General features: G+C 43.2%; 1 protein-coding gene across 9 annotated transcripts in view; it reads left to right on the top strand.

Annotated features, from left to right (window-relative positions):
* The first annotated feature begins 1,454 nt into the window (after window positions 1–1,454).
* Window positions 1,455–15,559, top strand: part of KCNC2 (potassium voltage-gated channel subfamily C member 2) — a 106,175-nt gene continuing 92,070 nt past the window's right edge. For 2 of the 9 annotated variants that reach the window (XM_061369416.1, XM_061369420.1), the window contains exons 1-2: window positions 1,456–1,854; window positions 2,547–3,276. In XM_061369416.1, the coding sequence (XP_061225400.1) occupies window positions 2,635–3,276 (642 nt within the window). In that variant the 5' untranslated portion in view covers window positions 1,456–1,854; window positions 2,547–2,634. Of the gene's footprint in view, window positions 1,855–2,546; window positions 3,277–15,559 lie in introns of all 9 variants that reach the window. The other 7 variants (XM_061369421.1, XM_061369414.1, XM_061369418.1 and 4 more) reach the window with 5 other exon arrangements.

Raw genomic sequence — 15,559 nt, forward strand, 5'->3', positions numbered from 1 at the left:
TGTTCGTGGTGGTTCTTTTTTGTGAAGGGGGTGCTTGTGTTCTAACTTGAGCGCAGATGTGGGACTTGAGCAGTGACAGTTCAGCAAGAAGTCCTGCTATTCTGTGGTGATGCAGTTTGTCTAGAGTTTTGGCAGCTACTGCCACCCCATGGTTTCCCACAAGGGATGAATGCTGCAGAGCTTTTAGATGTTGCATTTCTCCAGAAACCTCTCACAGGTCAGAGAGAATACAACAAACACTTGTTTTTGTCTTACTCCCTTCTTCCCTATGTCCCCTTTTCAGTAAAAGCCCCCCTGCAACTAAAAGCAAGTATGGCATGAGCAGCATTGCTTTGGTTTAGCACAGATGAGTCCCTTCCACTGGATTTACAACTGTGTAATTGAATATTAATTTTGGCTCCCGGGAGTTTTCACTGATTATATCTGCTTTGGCAGGATGTATTTTGCATTTTTTATTTATTTATTTTTTTTTTTCCCCTGGAACTTCAAAACGTACATCTGGAGAAAGCTTCGGAAACCCATTTCTTACCGTTGCTGCTGCTTTGGGAGTTTTTGTTTACGTCATGGATGCCATATACAGACAGATCTGGGTTAAAGCAGGCTGGTCTGAGCAGTGTCCTGCGCGTTGCTTCCAGCAGAGTTTTGCCCTCCCAGTGCCTGAGCAGGTACTCAGTTGAAGGCTCTGACATAGAAGGGGGACATTTCAGGTATTGTTACTCCACACATTACTTCATGCCAGGGAATACCCTTGATGTGGAGGAAGAGTTTGCTTTTTAAGAAGAGGCAAGAGAGACCTCATTTTTGTGTTATCTTCTTGCTGGAGTTGGAAGCTTCTTTCCCTTGGACCAACCCAGCTGAAACCAGGCATCAGTAAGATAGGCTGTAGAAAGTAAAGGCAGTTGGCTTGGAGGCAGAGGCTTTGGCACAGGCACTGGGCTCCCTTCTGTATTATTGGGGACTCTCAACTTCCATCTCCCCCGCTGCCCTCCACCACCAAGCTACGAAGTGCACCGAGCACGAAGCGCACCCACTGTGCTATATTGTTTTTCCCACCCGGCACAAAGGTTGGATCCCTCCTCCTTGAGCTCTCCCGATCCCCGGTTTGCTCCGGGGGTTCCCCTGGAAGCCGGGATGCTCCTGGCCGCCGCAGCTACTGCACGCACCGAACCCTCTCCGAGGGGCTGAGCAGCTCCTCTCCGCAGTCACCTGTAGCTGGGCGCTGCTTTTTTACCTGATACTCTAAGCCCCGAACCCTTCGCGAGGCTTTTCCTGAAGTGAACCGAACCTCCACCTACCAGAGCGGAGGTAGCGCTGCCCTCGTCAGAGAGATGTGGTATTTGTTTTTGCTGTCGCCTTCCTCTCCCCCTCGGGGCTGGAAGCAGGGGGCTGGAGGGGTAGGGAGGGAGGGCTCCCCTGCCCCCGCCCCGGGGAGGAGCTTCAGCCCCAAATAAGGTGCCTTTGCAGATCCCGCCTTCCCTTCTCAAAGGGGCACTGGGGTTAGGAGAGCCCCGCTCCCCGAGGTACCGCTGCCAGCCGCCCATGGCTGTTCTTTCGGCCGGCGATGCTCGCTCTTAGCCCCGATGGGGAAAGGCTGCGTCCCTCTCCTAAAATGAAACGAGCGGCATCTCCGAGCGGGCGGCGGGAGCCGCTGTTACGCCTTCTGGAGTTGAGCATGGAGGGAGGTGAAGCAGCCACCTGAACGCGGAAAAAACCCAAACAAACCGAACAAAGCCCAACAACAAGTAGTTCTCGCCTGGCGGGGAGGCAGGGAGAGCGGCCGGGAAGCGCCGTCCACAGCCAGCCATCACCGGAGCCCGACCGAGGAGGGGATCCGCGTTTTCTCCTCCGGCCAAGGTAACTGCGGGGCTGGCGGGGGGAAGTGGGGAAGCTTGGAGAAGCCCCTGGCGGCGCGGCGCTTGCTCCGACGGCTATTCTCGTCTTCGTGATTTGTCTGAGAAAGTGGGAGCCGAGCTCCGTGCAGGAAGCTTTTCCAAGGGTGTGCCGGGTGCCAGGCTCACTGGGGAGGGAGGTGTGTGTTTCGGTATTTTACCTCCCGAAAAGCAATCCCTCTCTTCAGAAATGGGGGGTGGGAGGGAAGGCGAACCTCTAATCCATCTTTTTTTTTTTTTTTCCCTGGTTAGGCTGTTAGGATAATGAAAGATAGATGCCCCTTAAATAATTAACCGCACACTTTCTGTTCCATCAGCTCGGTTCTCGCAGCCCCGCGAGGGAGGAGGGGGTGGGGAGAAGCGGCGCTGCCATTCCGGCAGCCGCTTTCGGGGGAGGCGAGGGCAGAGCCCCGGAGCCTTGCTCCGGGCGGGCAGGCGGCAGAGAGCCCTCCGCGGGAGGAGCGTGCGGAGCTGCCCGGCGGCGGGACAGGCTCTCCCGGAGGTGCGGAGCCGGTGGGGATCGGGGGGATGGAGCGGGCTGGGGTAGGCGGTGACGGCGGGGAATAGCTTTCCCCAACCTCCCCCCCACCTTCCTCCCGGTGATGCTTGGGGGCGGGGGGGGGGTGTTCTCCTCGATTTCTTCTGTTTGCATTTAAGGCAGCAACTCGTCCGCCGCGGACCTGCCGGCGACCCCATCCCCGCCGCCGCCTCCCGCGCCTTCCCCAGTCATGTCCGACCCGGAGCGATGGGGAAGCTCGAGGACAACGAGAGGGTGATCCTCAACGTGGGGGGCACGCGGCACGAGACCTACCGCAGCACCCTGAAGACCCTGCCGGGGACCCGCCTGGCCCTGCTCGCCTGCGAGTCCCAGAGCGAGTCCCCGGGCGGCGAAGACCCGCCGCCACCGCCGCCCTCCAACCCCAACCCGCCGGCGCCGGCCGGCGGCTGCCCGGAGCCCGGCACCGGCTGCAGCCCCCGGGGCAGCGGCGGCGCCAGCGAATTCTTCTTCGACCGGCACCCGGGGGTCTTCGCCTATGTGCTTAACTACTACCGCACCGGCAAGCTGCACTGCCCCGCCGACGTCTGCGGGCCGCTTTTCGAGGAGGAGCTGGCCTTCTGGGGCATCGACGAGACCGACGTGGAGCCCTGCTGCTGGATGACCTACCGCCAGCACCGAGACGCCGAGGAGGCTCTTGACATCTTCGAGGCGCCTGACCTGCTAACGGGAGAGCCGCCCGGTGACGGTGACGACGACGACCTGGCCGCCAAGAGGCTGGGCATCGAGGACGTGGGGGCCGCCGGAGAGGGGAAGGGAGGGCGCTGGCGGCGGCTGCAGCCCCGCGTCTGGGCACTCTTCGAGGACCCCTACTCCTCGCGGGCTGCCAGGGTAAGCGCTGCTGGACGGCGCTCCTGTCGGGATGGCTGGGGAGGCCGAGGGGTGCCGGGGGCCCCATATAGGAGGCAGCCATGTAGGGCGTCAAGGGGAGGCAATGCCCCACATGGGGCAGAGGTGATGCTTTGGTGGGTTGCTACGCGGGGATAGTGTCAGCCCCCAGGGGGGAGTGGTGCTTGTCCCCTCTGCATCTGCAAGCAATGTCAGACAGGGTGATCCTGCTGGGTGAGTGTCCCCTTATGGAGTGAGGTGGGAGCTATGCCCCAAGGAGCTTGTGGTGGAGCTGCACTTGCCCCCTTGGCTTGAGTGGGGGTCTGGAGGTATGTGCGCTGGGGGACCTGTTTGTGTGTGGGTATGAGCACACAAGGTGCCCTTGTCCTTGCTGAGCGTCTGCATGGAGGCGCGTCTGGGGACAGGGGAGGCCGTCATCCCTCTCCCAGCTGTCAGAGGTCTCGGGTTTGGGGTGAAGTGGTGACAGTGATGCGGGAGAGCAACCTCAGCCCTTGCCCAGCTTCGCTCTGTCTGCGTTGGGAGGTGATCGGAGTTCAACAAAGTAAGTGTGACAGGAGGTCACCCTGGCTCTTCCTCCATTGATTTCTCAGGGTGACCCTGCCTGGCTCTGTGACTGAGGGCAGGGGTACACAGCGGCGAATGAGTGTACTAAGTTTCCATTATATAGATAGGGATTTTAGATCTTGGTGGTGACTACTTTCTTATTTGATGATTTGGATTTTAATTCTGTTTCTTAGTTGCTGTTGTCAGTGGCGATGGGAGTTTGTTTTCTAACCCAGGGCTTTGGAGCAAACAGTTGTAATTCCTTTGAGAGAAACAGTGGTGCCTCAGATTTAACAACTAGAAAAGCAATCACCAGCAAGTCCTCCCTGCAATACAAGAAAAAGAGCTTGTTACTGGGAATGTTGATTCTAAAGTGGTAAGAAGTGTTTTGTAGCGTGTTTGTCAGAATTCCCATGAAGCATTCAGAGGTGAAAGTGCAGTTGTGGTGGGTGTTGTCTCCTGGTCAGTGTTGCTGATTTCACTGGCAATCTCGTAGATGTAGCTATACACGTGTGGTTTTAAGTGACTTCCTGAGTTGCGCCATATACCCTGCTGCAGTTTATGTGAAAGTTAGTACCTCCTATGGGCTTAGTGGGGTTAAAGAGAAAGTAAAAGTCCTTGTAGCTCCTGCTGTCACTTGCTGAATGCCAGTGTTATGTTTTTGAAAGTTGCCCCCAGTGTGTTTTCCCTTGACAGATGGCTCCAGCTGAGACTTGAAATACGTTTTTGATAAAGGAAAAAACCTACCATGAGTCTCTGGCTTTGCTCATCAATGACATACCCACATTGCTTGCATCTTCACTGCCTGAATCCTAAGGAAGGTGTGGCTGTCAGTTACCTGACAAAACAGTACTTGTGTGTGGTGATTGTCCTGCAGGTTGTCTTTAACCTCCTGTTTTGTGACAGTGTCAGATCCGCAGCTTTTATAATGGGAACTCTTTCCACTTAACTTTGACGGAGAACTCAGGCTTATGGTGTAAACATTAAGAGGGAGTTACTAGGAGAAAAAGGAAGACAGGCATGCTGACTGCAGTTGCACCCTGGAGTTGTAGCTGTCACTTGGGTTTTCAGTCCACTTCAGTCCACTCTTTGACAGAACCTGTAGGTGCTTGCTTTCCAAATTTTCCATTTCTGTTAGACCATCCTGGCCTGTCAGTGGCTCAGATAAAGTTAGTTTGAATTTGCAAAATGAATGCCATAATTAACACTATAATAGAAAATTGCAACACAACAGTAATATTCATCCCTTAGAAGATAAGGTATTCACCTTTTTAGAACTTAAAACCTGGTTTTAAACATTATATTCCGATTTCAACCCCAGGGAGCCAGAGTAAGGCAGTGTCAGAGCAGTAACAGCAGTGCCTAAATCGGTGTTCTCATTTTCTTCTAGGCTGCTACCTTGTACTTGATGTTTCAGGTAGGGAGACAGCTTTGAGAATTGCTGGCAAGTCTTAAAACATTAAAGTAAATTTGTATTTAAGGACTAGCACGCACTTAGTAAGCACTCTTGAACACTGTAAGGTGATAGTAGCATTACTTGGAACTGAGACATTACTGCCAGTTCAATGTTTCCCACACCTGAAACAGAGATGTTATTTTCTGAGTATTCTGGCAAATACACCTTTGTTTTGTGTCAGCTGAAATGATGACTAACTCTAAAAACATCTGAGTGAAATCCTGGCTGTACTGAAACCCAGACAGAACTCTGTGAGCATCAGTCTTTGCCTCGTAATGTTAGCTACTGACTCATACACCACTTAGGTTGCCGTGAAGCTGCGTATTGGTAAACTTTCTTAATAACTGTGGTAATTAATTTTTTTAGCATTACTGCCCGATTTAACTTCAGCAATGTCTTTTCTGGGAAGTATGGTGATGATAAAATTGGGATATTTCCTGTTAATGAAATGGTACTTAATATTTGTGATTTTTCTTTATCCTAAACTGTGATCTCTAAAAATAGAAATTTATAGAAATTCAAATATAAGTTGCCATGGTAACCTATTCGGGGATAGTGCATGCACAAGATTATTCTAGCAAGACCATCCAGTGATGTTATATAAATAGTGGAAGTAGTTTGTTTACTTTATTTAAAATTCTAAGAAAAATAACGATTCAGTTTTAAGTGTATGCAGTTTGATATTTAGATGGTGACATCTGCTAAACATGGGGTTTGTAAATATAAAATGTAATTCACATGCATACAATTGCTTTGAAACCTGCAACACTTTCCTTTGTTCCTCAAGTTCAGGAGTTCTATCTAAATATTATTTCTGTTTTCATTTTATCGTTTTTGGATTTCATAGCCTGTGAAATGAAATTAAGGAGTACAGCGGTACTCCTCTCACTCCAGGCTTAATAGAGCAATCATTCACAAACTGCTATGTGACAGAATGCTATTAGGTAGCTATGGAAAGCTACTGGCATGAGATACTGTCATAGGCAGAGAAGCACTGGGCAAACAAATCTTTCTATGTGTTGGCTTAAACATCTCCAAAACAGACACTTACCTGGTTCTTATTGGAATCAAACAGGTGTTGTGAATTTTGCTAGTTAATACCTGTAAATGATACATGATGGCTCCTAAGTGCAAAGTACTTATGCTTTAGTAATTGCAAAAATATATCTAAATAGTTTGTACGAAAGTACAGAGACATAATTTAGCACTGAGTTTAAAAGAGTGTGTGCAGATGCCCAGCAGGACCTAGAATGTCAGTGCTAGTCTCAGATATCGTATCTCAAATTAATTCAGCTTTTAAGGCTTTTAGTTTTGAATAATAGTTGAAACATGATGCTGTTCAAAGAAGTAATTAGTATTTGTCATTGATTTTCTCCTAAGGATTATGGATTACTCATGTACTTACTGTGATTCACAAAGTTTGTAGCTATATATCCTTCACTTCCTGAGAAGGCTTGAAATCTGCTCATGGGTAAGGGGACAGCACCTGTGAGGTCAGGTAGCTCAGCAGCGTAGGAGTCAATGTGGCCCAGGGCACTGGAGTGGTGCTGCCTGCGACACCCTTGCTGCTTTCAGCAGCTAGAGGCCAAGTTACACAACCCTTCTGCAGCACAGTCTTTTTCTATAGGGAAGATCTAATTACTTGGATTATAAGGGAAGGATAAAAACTATTAGGCAACTATTTGTAAAGTTTGCTGTAAGAATATATCCGCTGAAATGCAAATAAACCCACAAAAGTCTTGCAGTCCAGGCATCAAGATACACCTTGCAAGTGTTCATTAAAACTCTGATCTTACGCTACTTCATGAGGAGCTGGACCTGAGCGGTGTGTTGTATTTAGCTGGATGGAGATACGAAGTTCCCATCCACTGTTTTATGTGAAGTTATATTGTCAGAGACTCCTTCCAGTTTCCTGTAACATCTGCATCAGCTTTGAACATTTGGTGGGGTTGGTTGTAAGAAGAATCACCTGAAACAGGTGTAGTGAGAGAGAGGGAGAAAATAATGATTTTATAGATCCCCTTGGAAGGCTAAAGTTACAGAAATTATATTGGGGAGCATTTTTACCAAAGATACGCCTTTATTTCATGGTTAGCTTATGTTCTCTCTAGGTACCTAGTTACCTGTCACATACAATGGTGAGCGACCACAGTGGGTTGTATTTTTAGGGCTTTGGCTTTTTGTGGTGCAACAGTTTTTATTTTTGGTGGAAGCAGTGCTGCTGGGATGGTCTGAAATAATGTGGATGGAGTGGTGAGGATATGTTCATCTCAGAATACATGTTTGTAGATTAGTAGTGAATAGCAGAGTTTGTTTGCTATTAGCAATAGAAAGGCCCTAAAGTGGAAATCTTTACTTTGTCTTTTATTCAACAAGGAAAGGAAGTATACTTCAGATTTTACCGTGTAATAATTGAGTTATGCAGACATCTTCTGTCTGAAAATCATATGAAGAAAATAGTAAAGGTTGATAAGCTGCCAAAAGGATATTCTGTTTGCCATGTTGGGAATCAAAATGCTGACTTTATGTTTAAGAGGGAAAAGAGTCCATTAGATTTAACTGGTGAAAACCAGTCATTTTGCTTTGAACATTTAGCTTACGGGAGCTGTCATTTTTGACTAAATAGCAAGATTTATTCCTAATGACAAATATTGTAATGCATCACTATTACAGATATTCATAAAATCTGTAGCTTCATGTGTACATGGGCTGACTAATTTGCACTGTAATTTTTATTAATGTACTTCGGCTTGCTGGCTTTTAGGAGTCTTAATTGGAAATTGTATCTTGACATGACATACTGAGCATAAACTAGCTTGATCTACCTTAAATGTAGATGCTCTCGGATGGTACTGACATTATGGGTAAGGTAAAATCAGCAAGATTTCTGCCTCCCGAACTTCTGCCTTTTCCTCTACAGCTGTTCTGCCTGATGCTGCTAGTGTTTCCATGGAAACTAGCCAGCTCTTGGCTTCCTCTTCCCATGGAAAACAGCCTTCTCGCTGTCACTTAGTCATCTGGGAAAAGCATTTTGTCATGGTTCTGACATAAATGCCACAGAGATGATCTGTACTATCATTTCAGAAAGAGATGCTGTTACATATGTGCACGTGCATATGGCCGGGCTTGTCTTCCACCAACTCTAAAATGATTTGGTTACATGGACTTTGGTTGAATTTGCTTTGGTAGAACTGGGAATGGAAATCAGCTTAACATACACAGCCTAGGATAATAATAGCGTGAGAAGTATTTTTCTGTTGAGGAATCTGGCAGACCACATGCCTTTTCTGTATGTATTTAATGCACAATGTGCTATCTGTCATGTTTGTTTACGGTGGTAGAATTCTTAAACGATTTACTTTTGGGATGGGAACTTGTCGTCAAACTGATTACGGTGGTAGTGGGAGGAATGGCTCTCAACTTCTGGTGAATATTGTACAGGTTTCCATGCTACTGTCAGATGAGACATCACATTATCATGCCATTGTCACATGATGCAGTCAGGATATGAAATAAGTGATGTAAGAAAATGGTATATTTGAGGTCTCTATATAGTTAAAGTTCTTGGGGCTTAGCTCAAGGTAAATGTATCAATCAATACCCTGTGAAGGAGCCAGCATTGTTGCTTGTTTTGATGAATTTGTGTTGAATCATAATCAAAGAAGTTCAGAACACAGACTAATCCCAAATCCTTTACTAGTGTCTTTTGTTGTAGCTTTAAGGTAATGTAAGGGAAGTTGGTGTGAAACTCACTTGTTCTTCCTCAGTGATCGGTGGCAGAAAGTAACTGTTCTTTCTGTATGAAGTTACCTTGCAATTGGGGTAGCAGAATCAGAGAAAAGGCACCCCTATGAAAGTTTTTAACATTTTAATAATATCTTCTGAAGTTCTGTCCAGTCGTTTTAAGATAGAAAAGGCAAGGCCTTCTCATTTCCAAGGGCCATTCCAGTGCTCTTCATTTCTTCAGAGACTCTTCCTGCTCATCCTGTACTTCAGACTCTTGGCTCATCTTGGGGAAACAGTTTCCTTCAGCTGCAACTGTAAAGAAGTGGTTTATGCTGTTATATTTAGCACCAATGGGATAGTGTGTTCCTTTTTAATTTTCTTCACTAAACTCTTAAGACCTCACTTCTGGCAATGTGATTTATATAAGCTTGTTGATTCAGTGCAGAAACTTGTAAGGGGTTCTGGATTTTCATTTATTTATTTACTGTGACTAAAGTAGTTAGGAGAATAAAATCTAGATATGATAATATTTGGAATATCAAACTATCAGTTATCATTCTGATTACTATGTTTCTTACAGTGATACAGTTCCTTCACACATACTCATCTTTAACAAGCACGCATCCTTCACAGTATGAATTACTGATTGCGTAGGAATAAAAACTTGGTTTTAAAGCAATGCTAAACAAGGCTGTGCAAGAATTTTAGGTGGAGAGCGAACAGGGGAACTATGTTCACTCCTACATACCTGTTTTGTTATTTCCAAAGAGCCTTTCTCTTGGTGCAAGGGCTGAAACTTGAGGATATTTCACACTGAAATAAAGTGGTGAACACAATATACAGCTGTGGAAATGTATGTGGATATCCTCATATAATCTTAGCACTGGTGATATTTATCAACATGATAAAAAGAATCCAAGTTGTTGTGGTGACCTCGTACATTTTCTTCCCTATCCTGACATGAAGTGTGTATATGGTTTAACTAAATGGTAGTATTGTTAGGAATGCTCTAGAAATAGCTGTAGAGAATGAACATGAAGTCACGTTTTATTATTCTTTTTAGTTCTACAGATGTGTTTAATTAACATCTTTGTTGGTACTTTATGATGACTAAAGCACTTTTGAAGGAAAAACTTCACTTCCATCTGTTAATCAGTAGTGTTAAAAATAGGATGCCATCTAATCACATGAAATACAATTTCTTGTGATTTGCTTTACAGATTTTTTGACTGAAGTGGTGACTTGAAGCTTAAAAACCAAATTATCCAATTACGTATTTTAACCAAGTGTTTTTTCAACCCCCTGCCTTAAAGTGGAAAATGCTGAGATGTTGCTGTGGTTTTGGTTTTTTTTACCAGTAAGTTAACTACTACGGTGATCTAATCAGTCCTTTCTTATTACAGACAGCCTTCTGTCATTTCTTAGTGTTTCTAGGTGAACCTTACATACTAGGTTTTTGATATGCTCATGCAAAATGCTGTAAACAGAGAATGGCCTCTTACTTCAGTGCTGAATAATGTGGTAGAGTTCATTAATATGCATTAAATACACAACACAGTATCATCTAGTCTTATTTCTGAAGTAAGTATAGTTCCTTAAGTGTTGTCATTTTGTATGCTAGATAAAAAAAAATATATTTTTTAATGTGCCTAGTCTTTGAAAAAGGGTAAGTATCCTTTGAAGTTTGTGGGTTTGGTTTTGATAATTTGTGGGGTAATGGCTGTATAGCAGTAATCTTCTTTTTAACTGTTTAATCCTTATCCTGAGAGAAACAATTCTTCCTTAGGAATGGCTTCCACCACACTGAAATGCTTGCTTGCATGAAAGCACAAGGGTATTCTAATATTAGGGATCTGATAGGTAGTAGGTGGGATTTCAGAAACCAAATTCTGAAACTTAGTTAACAGCTGAGAAAATTCTTTTACACTCAATTGCATCAGAGAAGATAAAGTTCAGCAGAGTGAAAAAGAGGACTGCAGAACAGTGCTGCGAAATGATGTGTGCAGGTTGAGAATGTGTGCAATGATGAGCACAGGGTGAGTTCCTGGCTATTCTGCAAGGGGTCCGTGTTGGTGCCTGCAGCAGCATGGAGTGAACGTGTTTAACCATGCCCAGTGGCATCCTGCTGGTGGGTGCTCTTCAGTAGAGGGAAGAATAATGTCTTCTAATCATATTTCATTCAGCCTACTTAATTTCTCAGATCAGAAATGTTCACAAAATATATTAGGCTTTTATATACTGTCTACTGTAAGATTAAGGGTAGTCAAATATATATTAATTAGTATTTTATATTAAAGCCTGTGCAGTAATGGAATTTTAAAGGTTTTTTTTTTTTCTTTGAAGTAGTAGTAAAAATTATTGTAGAGCAAGGTAAAGGATGTTTTTAAAGTATATGAATGGGCATAAACTAGCTTTGTTCTTAGACAATACCAAAGGAGAAGTCCTTGTTAATCCTTGATTTTATATAGGTATTCAAAAATTCTTTGTACTTTTTGAGCAAGTTGTTTTATATTCTACACTGGCACCTGGTAGTCCTTTACCTATATGAATGGCAATTATTTATAATGAGTGGTTTCAGGAGTATCTTAATTTTCACATTATAATGATTGTTAGGCGTTAAAGTTAACTTAGATTTTTATTTTATAATTTTTTTTATATCATCCCAAGCCTTTGTTTCTTTACCAGAACAGGTAAGGAAACACTGGAACAGGCTTCCAAGAGAGGTGGTCGATGCCCCAAGCCTGTCAGTGTTCAAGAGGCATTTGGACAATGTCCTTAATAGCATGCTTTAAGTGTTGTGCAGTCTAGGTGGTCAGGCAGTTGGACTAGATGGTTGTTGTAAGTCCCTTCCAACTGCAGTAATCTATTCTATTCTAAATAAATGTGTTCTGTTGTTCCAGCCTTTTTTTTCCTGACAATGGAAAATGAAGTCCTTCACTTAATAATTATGTTGTTTCATATTTTCATGGTTTAAAAAATACAGTGTATATAGTAAATGGCATATAATAAATGACATCAACAGGTTGTGTTTTTTTTTTTTTTTGTAGAAATCAAATGGGGTTGGATTTTGGTGCAGTATTGAACATCAGCTCTACTGTATAACTCACTATCTGTTTGTTATCTTGTAATAATTTACACTAAACAAATTGATTTAAACACACAAGGCATCTTTATTCCTCGACCAGTAAATTTTATTACTGGCTATATTCGAAGATATCTGAATATAGTTTTGCATTTGAGGGTTGAGGCCTCTGACAGCAGGCCAGAATTGTTTTCCTGTTTGCTTAGGTGATAGACGTATGCGGCTTGGAGGAAGAAATGACTCTTTGTCATCTGTCTCTGCAACAGGCACGCAAAGCTGATGTTGCAGTGACCTGTGAATGCTCAACAGAATTTGATGCATTGCAGCTACAGGGCCTCCTTATTTAGACATCGCATGTTGTAAGTTGGTGCCTCAATAGCAGAACAAATGAGCTGGGGGAATGAAAAAGGAAAAATTATTTGATAAAAAGGTAAATTACATCTTGGTGAAAATGAGCCATTATGGACTGAAGCAAAGAATGTGTTTTTATTATTTTGCTTTATCACAGTGGACCCAGCCAAACCTTAAAACTGGCAGAGGCATTTTGTGTTGCATGTATGGTTTGTTTGGGTTTTTTTTGAGTGACATTCATTGTTTTAAGGATAGAAGACGTTTGTTTTCTTTGAACTGCAGGTTTATCTACTTCTTGCTGCAATTGCCATTTCCTTAAAGTGAGAAATGCATTTTTATCTTTTCAAAGTGACTCCCCTAATAACTAGGCTTATCACACGCATTTTGTAAACAGCTACTGTAGGTAGATACCATCTTGCAGTCAGTCTCCACCTCAGTCCAGGAGCGGTGACAAGCATGAGTGTGTCCCAAAACTATCCCTGGAGGCTATCAGAGTTGGTAGTTGTCCGTTTCCTCATTAGATATCAATTTTATCTAATTAGTCCCACCACATTGCAGTCAGAATCTTGCACTCTTACTGAGCCAGTGGCTGGCTATTCCAGAGCTTCTGAATCAGTGACTTGCAGTGAATAAAATAAACCATTCTGTGATTCTTTGAAGTACAATGACAGCTATAGATACTTCCCTACTGTTAATACTACCATAAGTACTGGTGTTAGCAGCTCTTTGAAAGCATGATGGCATGCATCACTTACTGACATGAAAGCCTATTAAAATTTCAGTGATTTTGTATTCTCAACAATTTAAAGACTTTTAAATTCAGTATTTGGTAGCAGAAATGTATCCATTAGTCTCTGGGGAAGTGCAGATTTGTTCACATTGAGCTTGTATTTTGTTAGAGCAACCTACCTTGCACTGCAGTCCTGACATATTCATGAGATGAAGGCAATCCTGTTTGAAATAATGCCTGCTTTTGTTCAAATGCAAATAGCTAATTTTCTAAAATAGTGTGAGGGAAATTATCAAACTCCTGTCTTGTGCTGCTGCTGTTTGTGTACTCCTTGAAAATATAGATCAAGAGGTGTGTATTAGTAATTACAGTGAACAAACTTTTCAAATCTTATTTTGTTTGTTTACTGGCAATGCAATTTTAAAATAACAAGGTAATTGTTACAGTTTCCTAATCATATTGTCAGGAAAATGCTGCCTCCAGAAACCTCAGCCTTGTCAGGGAGAGTCTTGATAGTAGTGAAGGCTAAAGGAAAATTCATGACCTAAATTTTTCATTGCAGTTCTACTGCTCAGACAAGTACAGTGTAACAGCTGTGTGCACTGCAGAAACAGGGAAGAAATGGGAGTCTGAAACAAGGGAGGAGAACATTTGTGGTCCTAGTGTTCCCAAACTTCAGGTGGAGATTTTGTCCATATGTATAATTATGGATGAAAAAACATTTTTTTTTGTGTGTGTATATATGTATGTATGTGCACACACACACATTTCTGAACAAATTATTATCGTGTGATTATGATAGTCAAGAAGATTTTCGTTGGTTTTTCATTTCCCATTTGTCCTGCAGGGTTTTAATGAAGCTGAGTGCATCCCAGATGTAATGTCTTAATTCAGTGTGCTTACATTTTCTTGTCTAAGTCAGCTTCCAGCTGTAAATTCGAGTTTTGTGGACTGTCTGGATATCTTGCTTTATTAGGCTGTAATCTATTTTACTGGATATACATATATGTTACTATATTGGTTTACAATATTTTGTAATCTGGAGAGGGACTTTTCACGAGAGCATGTAGTGACTGGACAAGGGGCAATGGCTTTAAACTGAAAGAGGGTAGGTTTAGATCAGATTTTAGGAAGAAGTTCTTCCCTGTGAGGGTGGTGAGGCACTGGCACAGGTTGCCCAGAGAAGCTGTGGCTGCCCCATCCCTGGCAGTGTTCAAGGCCAGGTTGAATGGGGCTTTGAGCAACTTGGTCTAGTGGAAGGTGTCCCTGCCATGGCCGGGGGATTGGAACTGGATTATCTTTAAGGTCCCTTCCAACCCAAACCATTCTGTGATTTTGTTAATTATGTTTGATGACAGAAGTAGTACTCCCTTCTTTATATCTTTTATTTCACTAGAGATGGGAAAAACCCGAAGCTGTTATGTAACTAAATAAATCTTGTTTTCTGTGAATGTATATCTTATGGGTGACTATCATGGGCAATTACACTTTTTCCTGCACCTGGCATATTATAAAGTCTCATTCGAGTGCAGGTTTGTTGCTGTCAGAAGGTTCTGAACTCACTACATTTGTTTTTCCTCAATGAAGGTTTTAGATTTCTCCCTGTCTAAATAGGCCGCTTATTTTCCTAGACCTGTAGAGATTTAATTGTTTTCAAAAATCTCTATCCTTTAGTCTAACCTTGTTATAAATGGCCAGCTGGTTCAGAGCTCTTAGGTGAGGGATCAGGAAGTCTTTCCTTTAAAAAACAAACAGGGAAGCAAGCCCAGCTTACTGAAACTAAACAAGGTAAAGTTGCTTTTCACTTGGAAGTCCTGACAGCTCAGGACATCTTTTCCCAAGAAGGCACTTGCATTTGCACTTCTTATATCAGAAAGCGTAACTGCTGAAGTAATTTGAGCTCAGGAACAGCATAAAAGAACAAGCAGAAGTTGAAGGACTGTTACGACTGGGAGGGGGTTTGGCTGCTGTTAAGGAAATCCTTTCAGACTTGAGAGCTCTGTATTATGGCATGCATTGGCATTTAAAAAATACTTAATTACTCCAAAGCAAACCAATATTCTATGGTGTCCATTTTATTGAAAGCACATATAAAGTGTGAACAAGGGTACTGTTCTTTCTATGACTTTATTTCAAGCATCCTGATGCAACTAATTATATTGGTTTTATATTGCATTTAAAAATATAAATTTATAACTATTTTGCTTTTATAGTGTTACACAGAATTACTGAAAAACCTATAAAATGGTCAGATTCTGCTGGTAAATTACCTAAAATTGTTCTAGAACCCTACTGATTGTATATTGTAAAAACCTATACATTCTTTGTATTATCTTATAAGACATTTTAAGAAAATCATGTCTCCCACGGATGCAGC

This window comes from Neopsephotus bourkii, unplaced genomic scaffold (assembly GCF_033783945.1).
Source record: "Neopsephotus bourkii isolate Nb327-2 ecotype Australia unplaced genomic scaffold, CSIRO-AGI_Nbou_v1 NB_1493, whole genome shotgun sequence".
NCBI lineage: Eukaryota > Metazoa > Chordata > Aves > Psittaciformes > Psittacidae > Neopsephotus > Neopsephotus bourkii.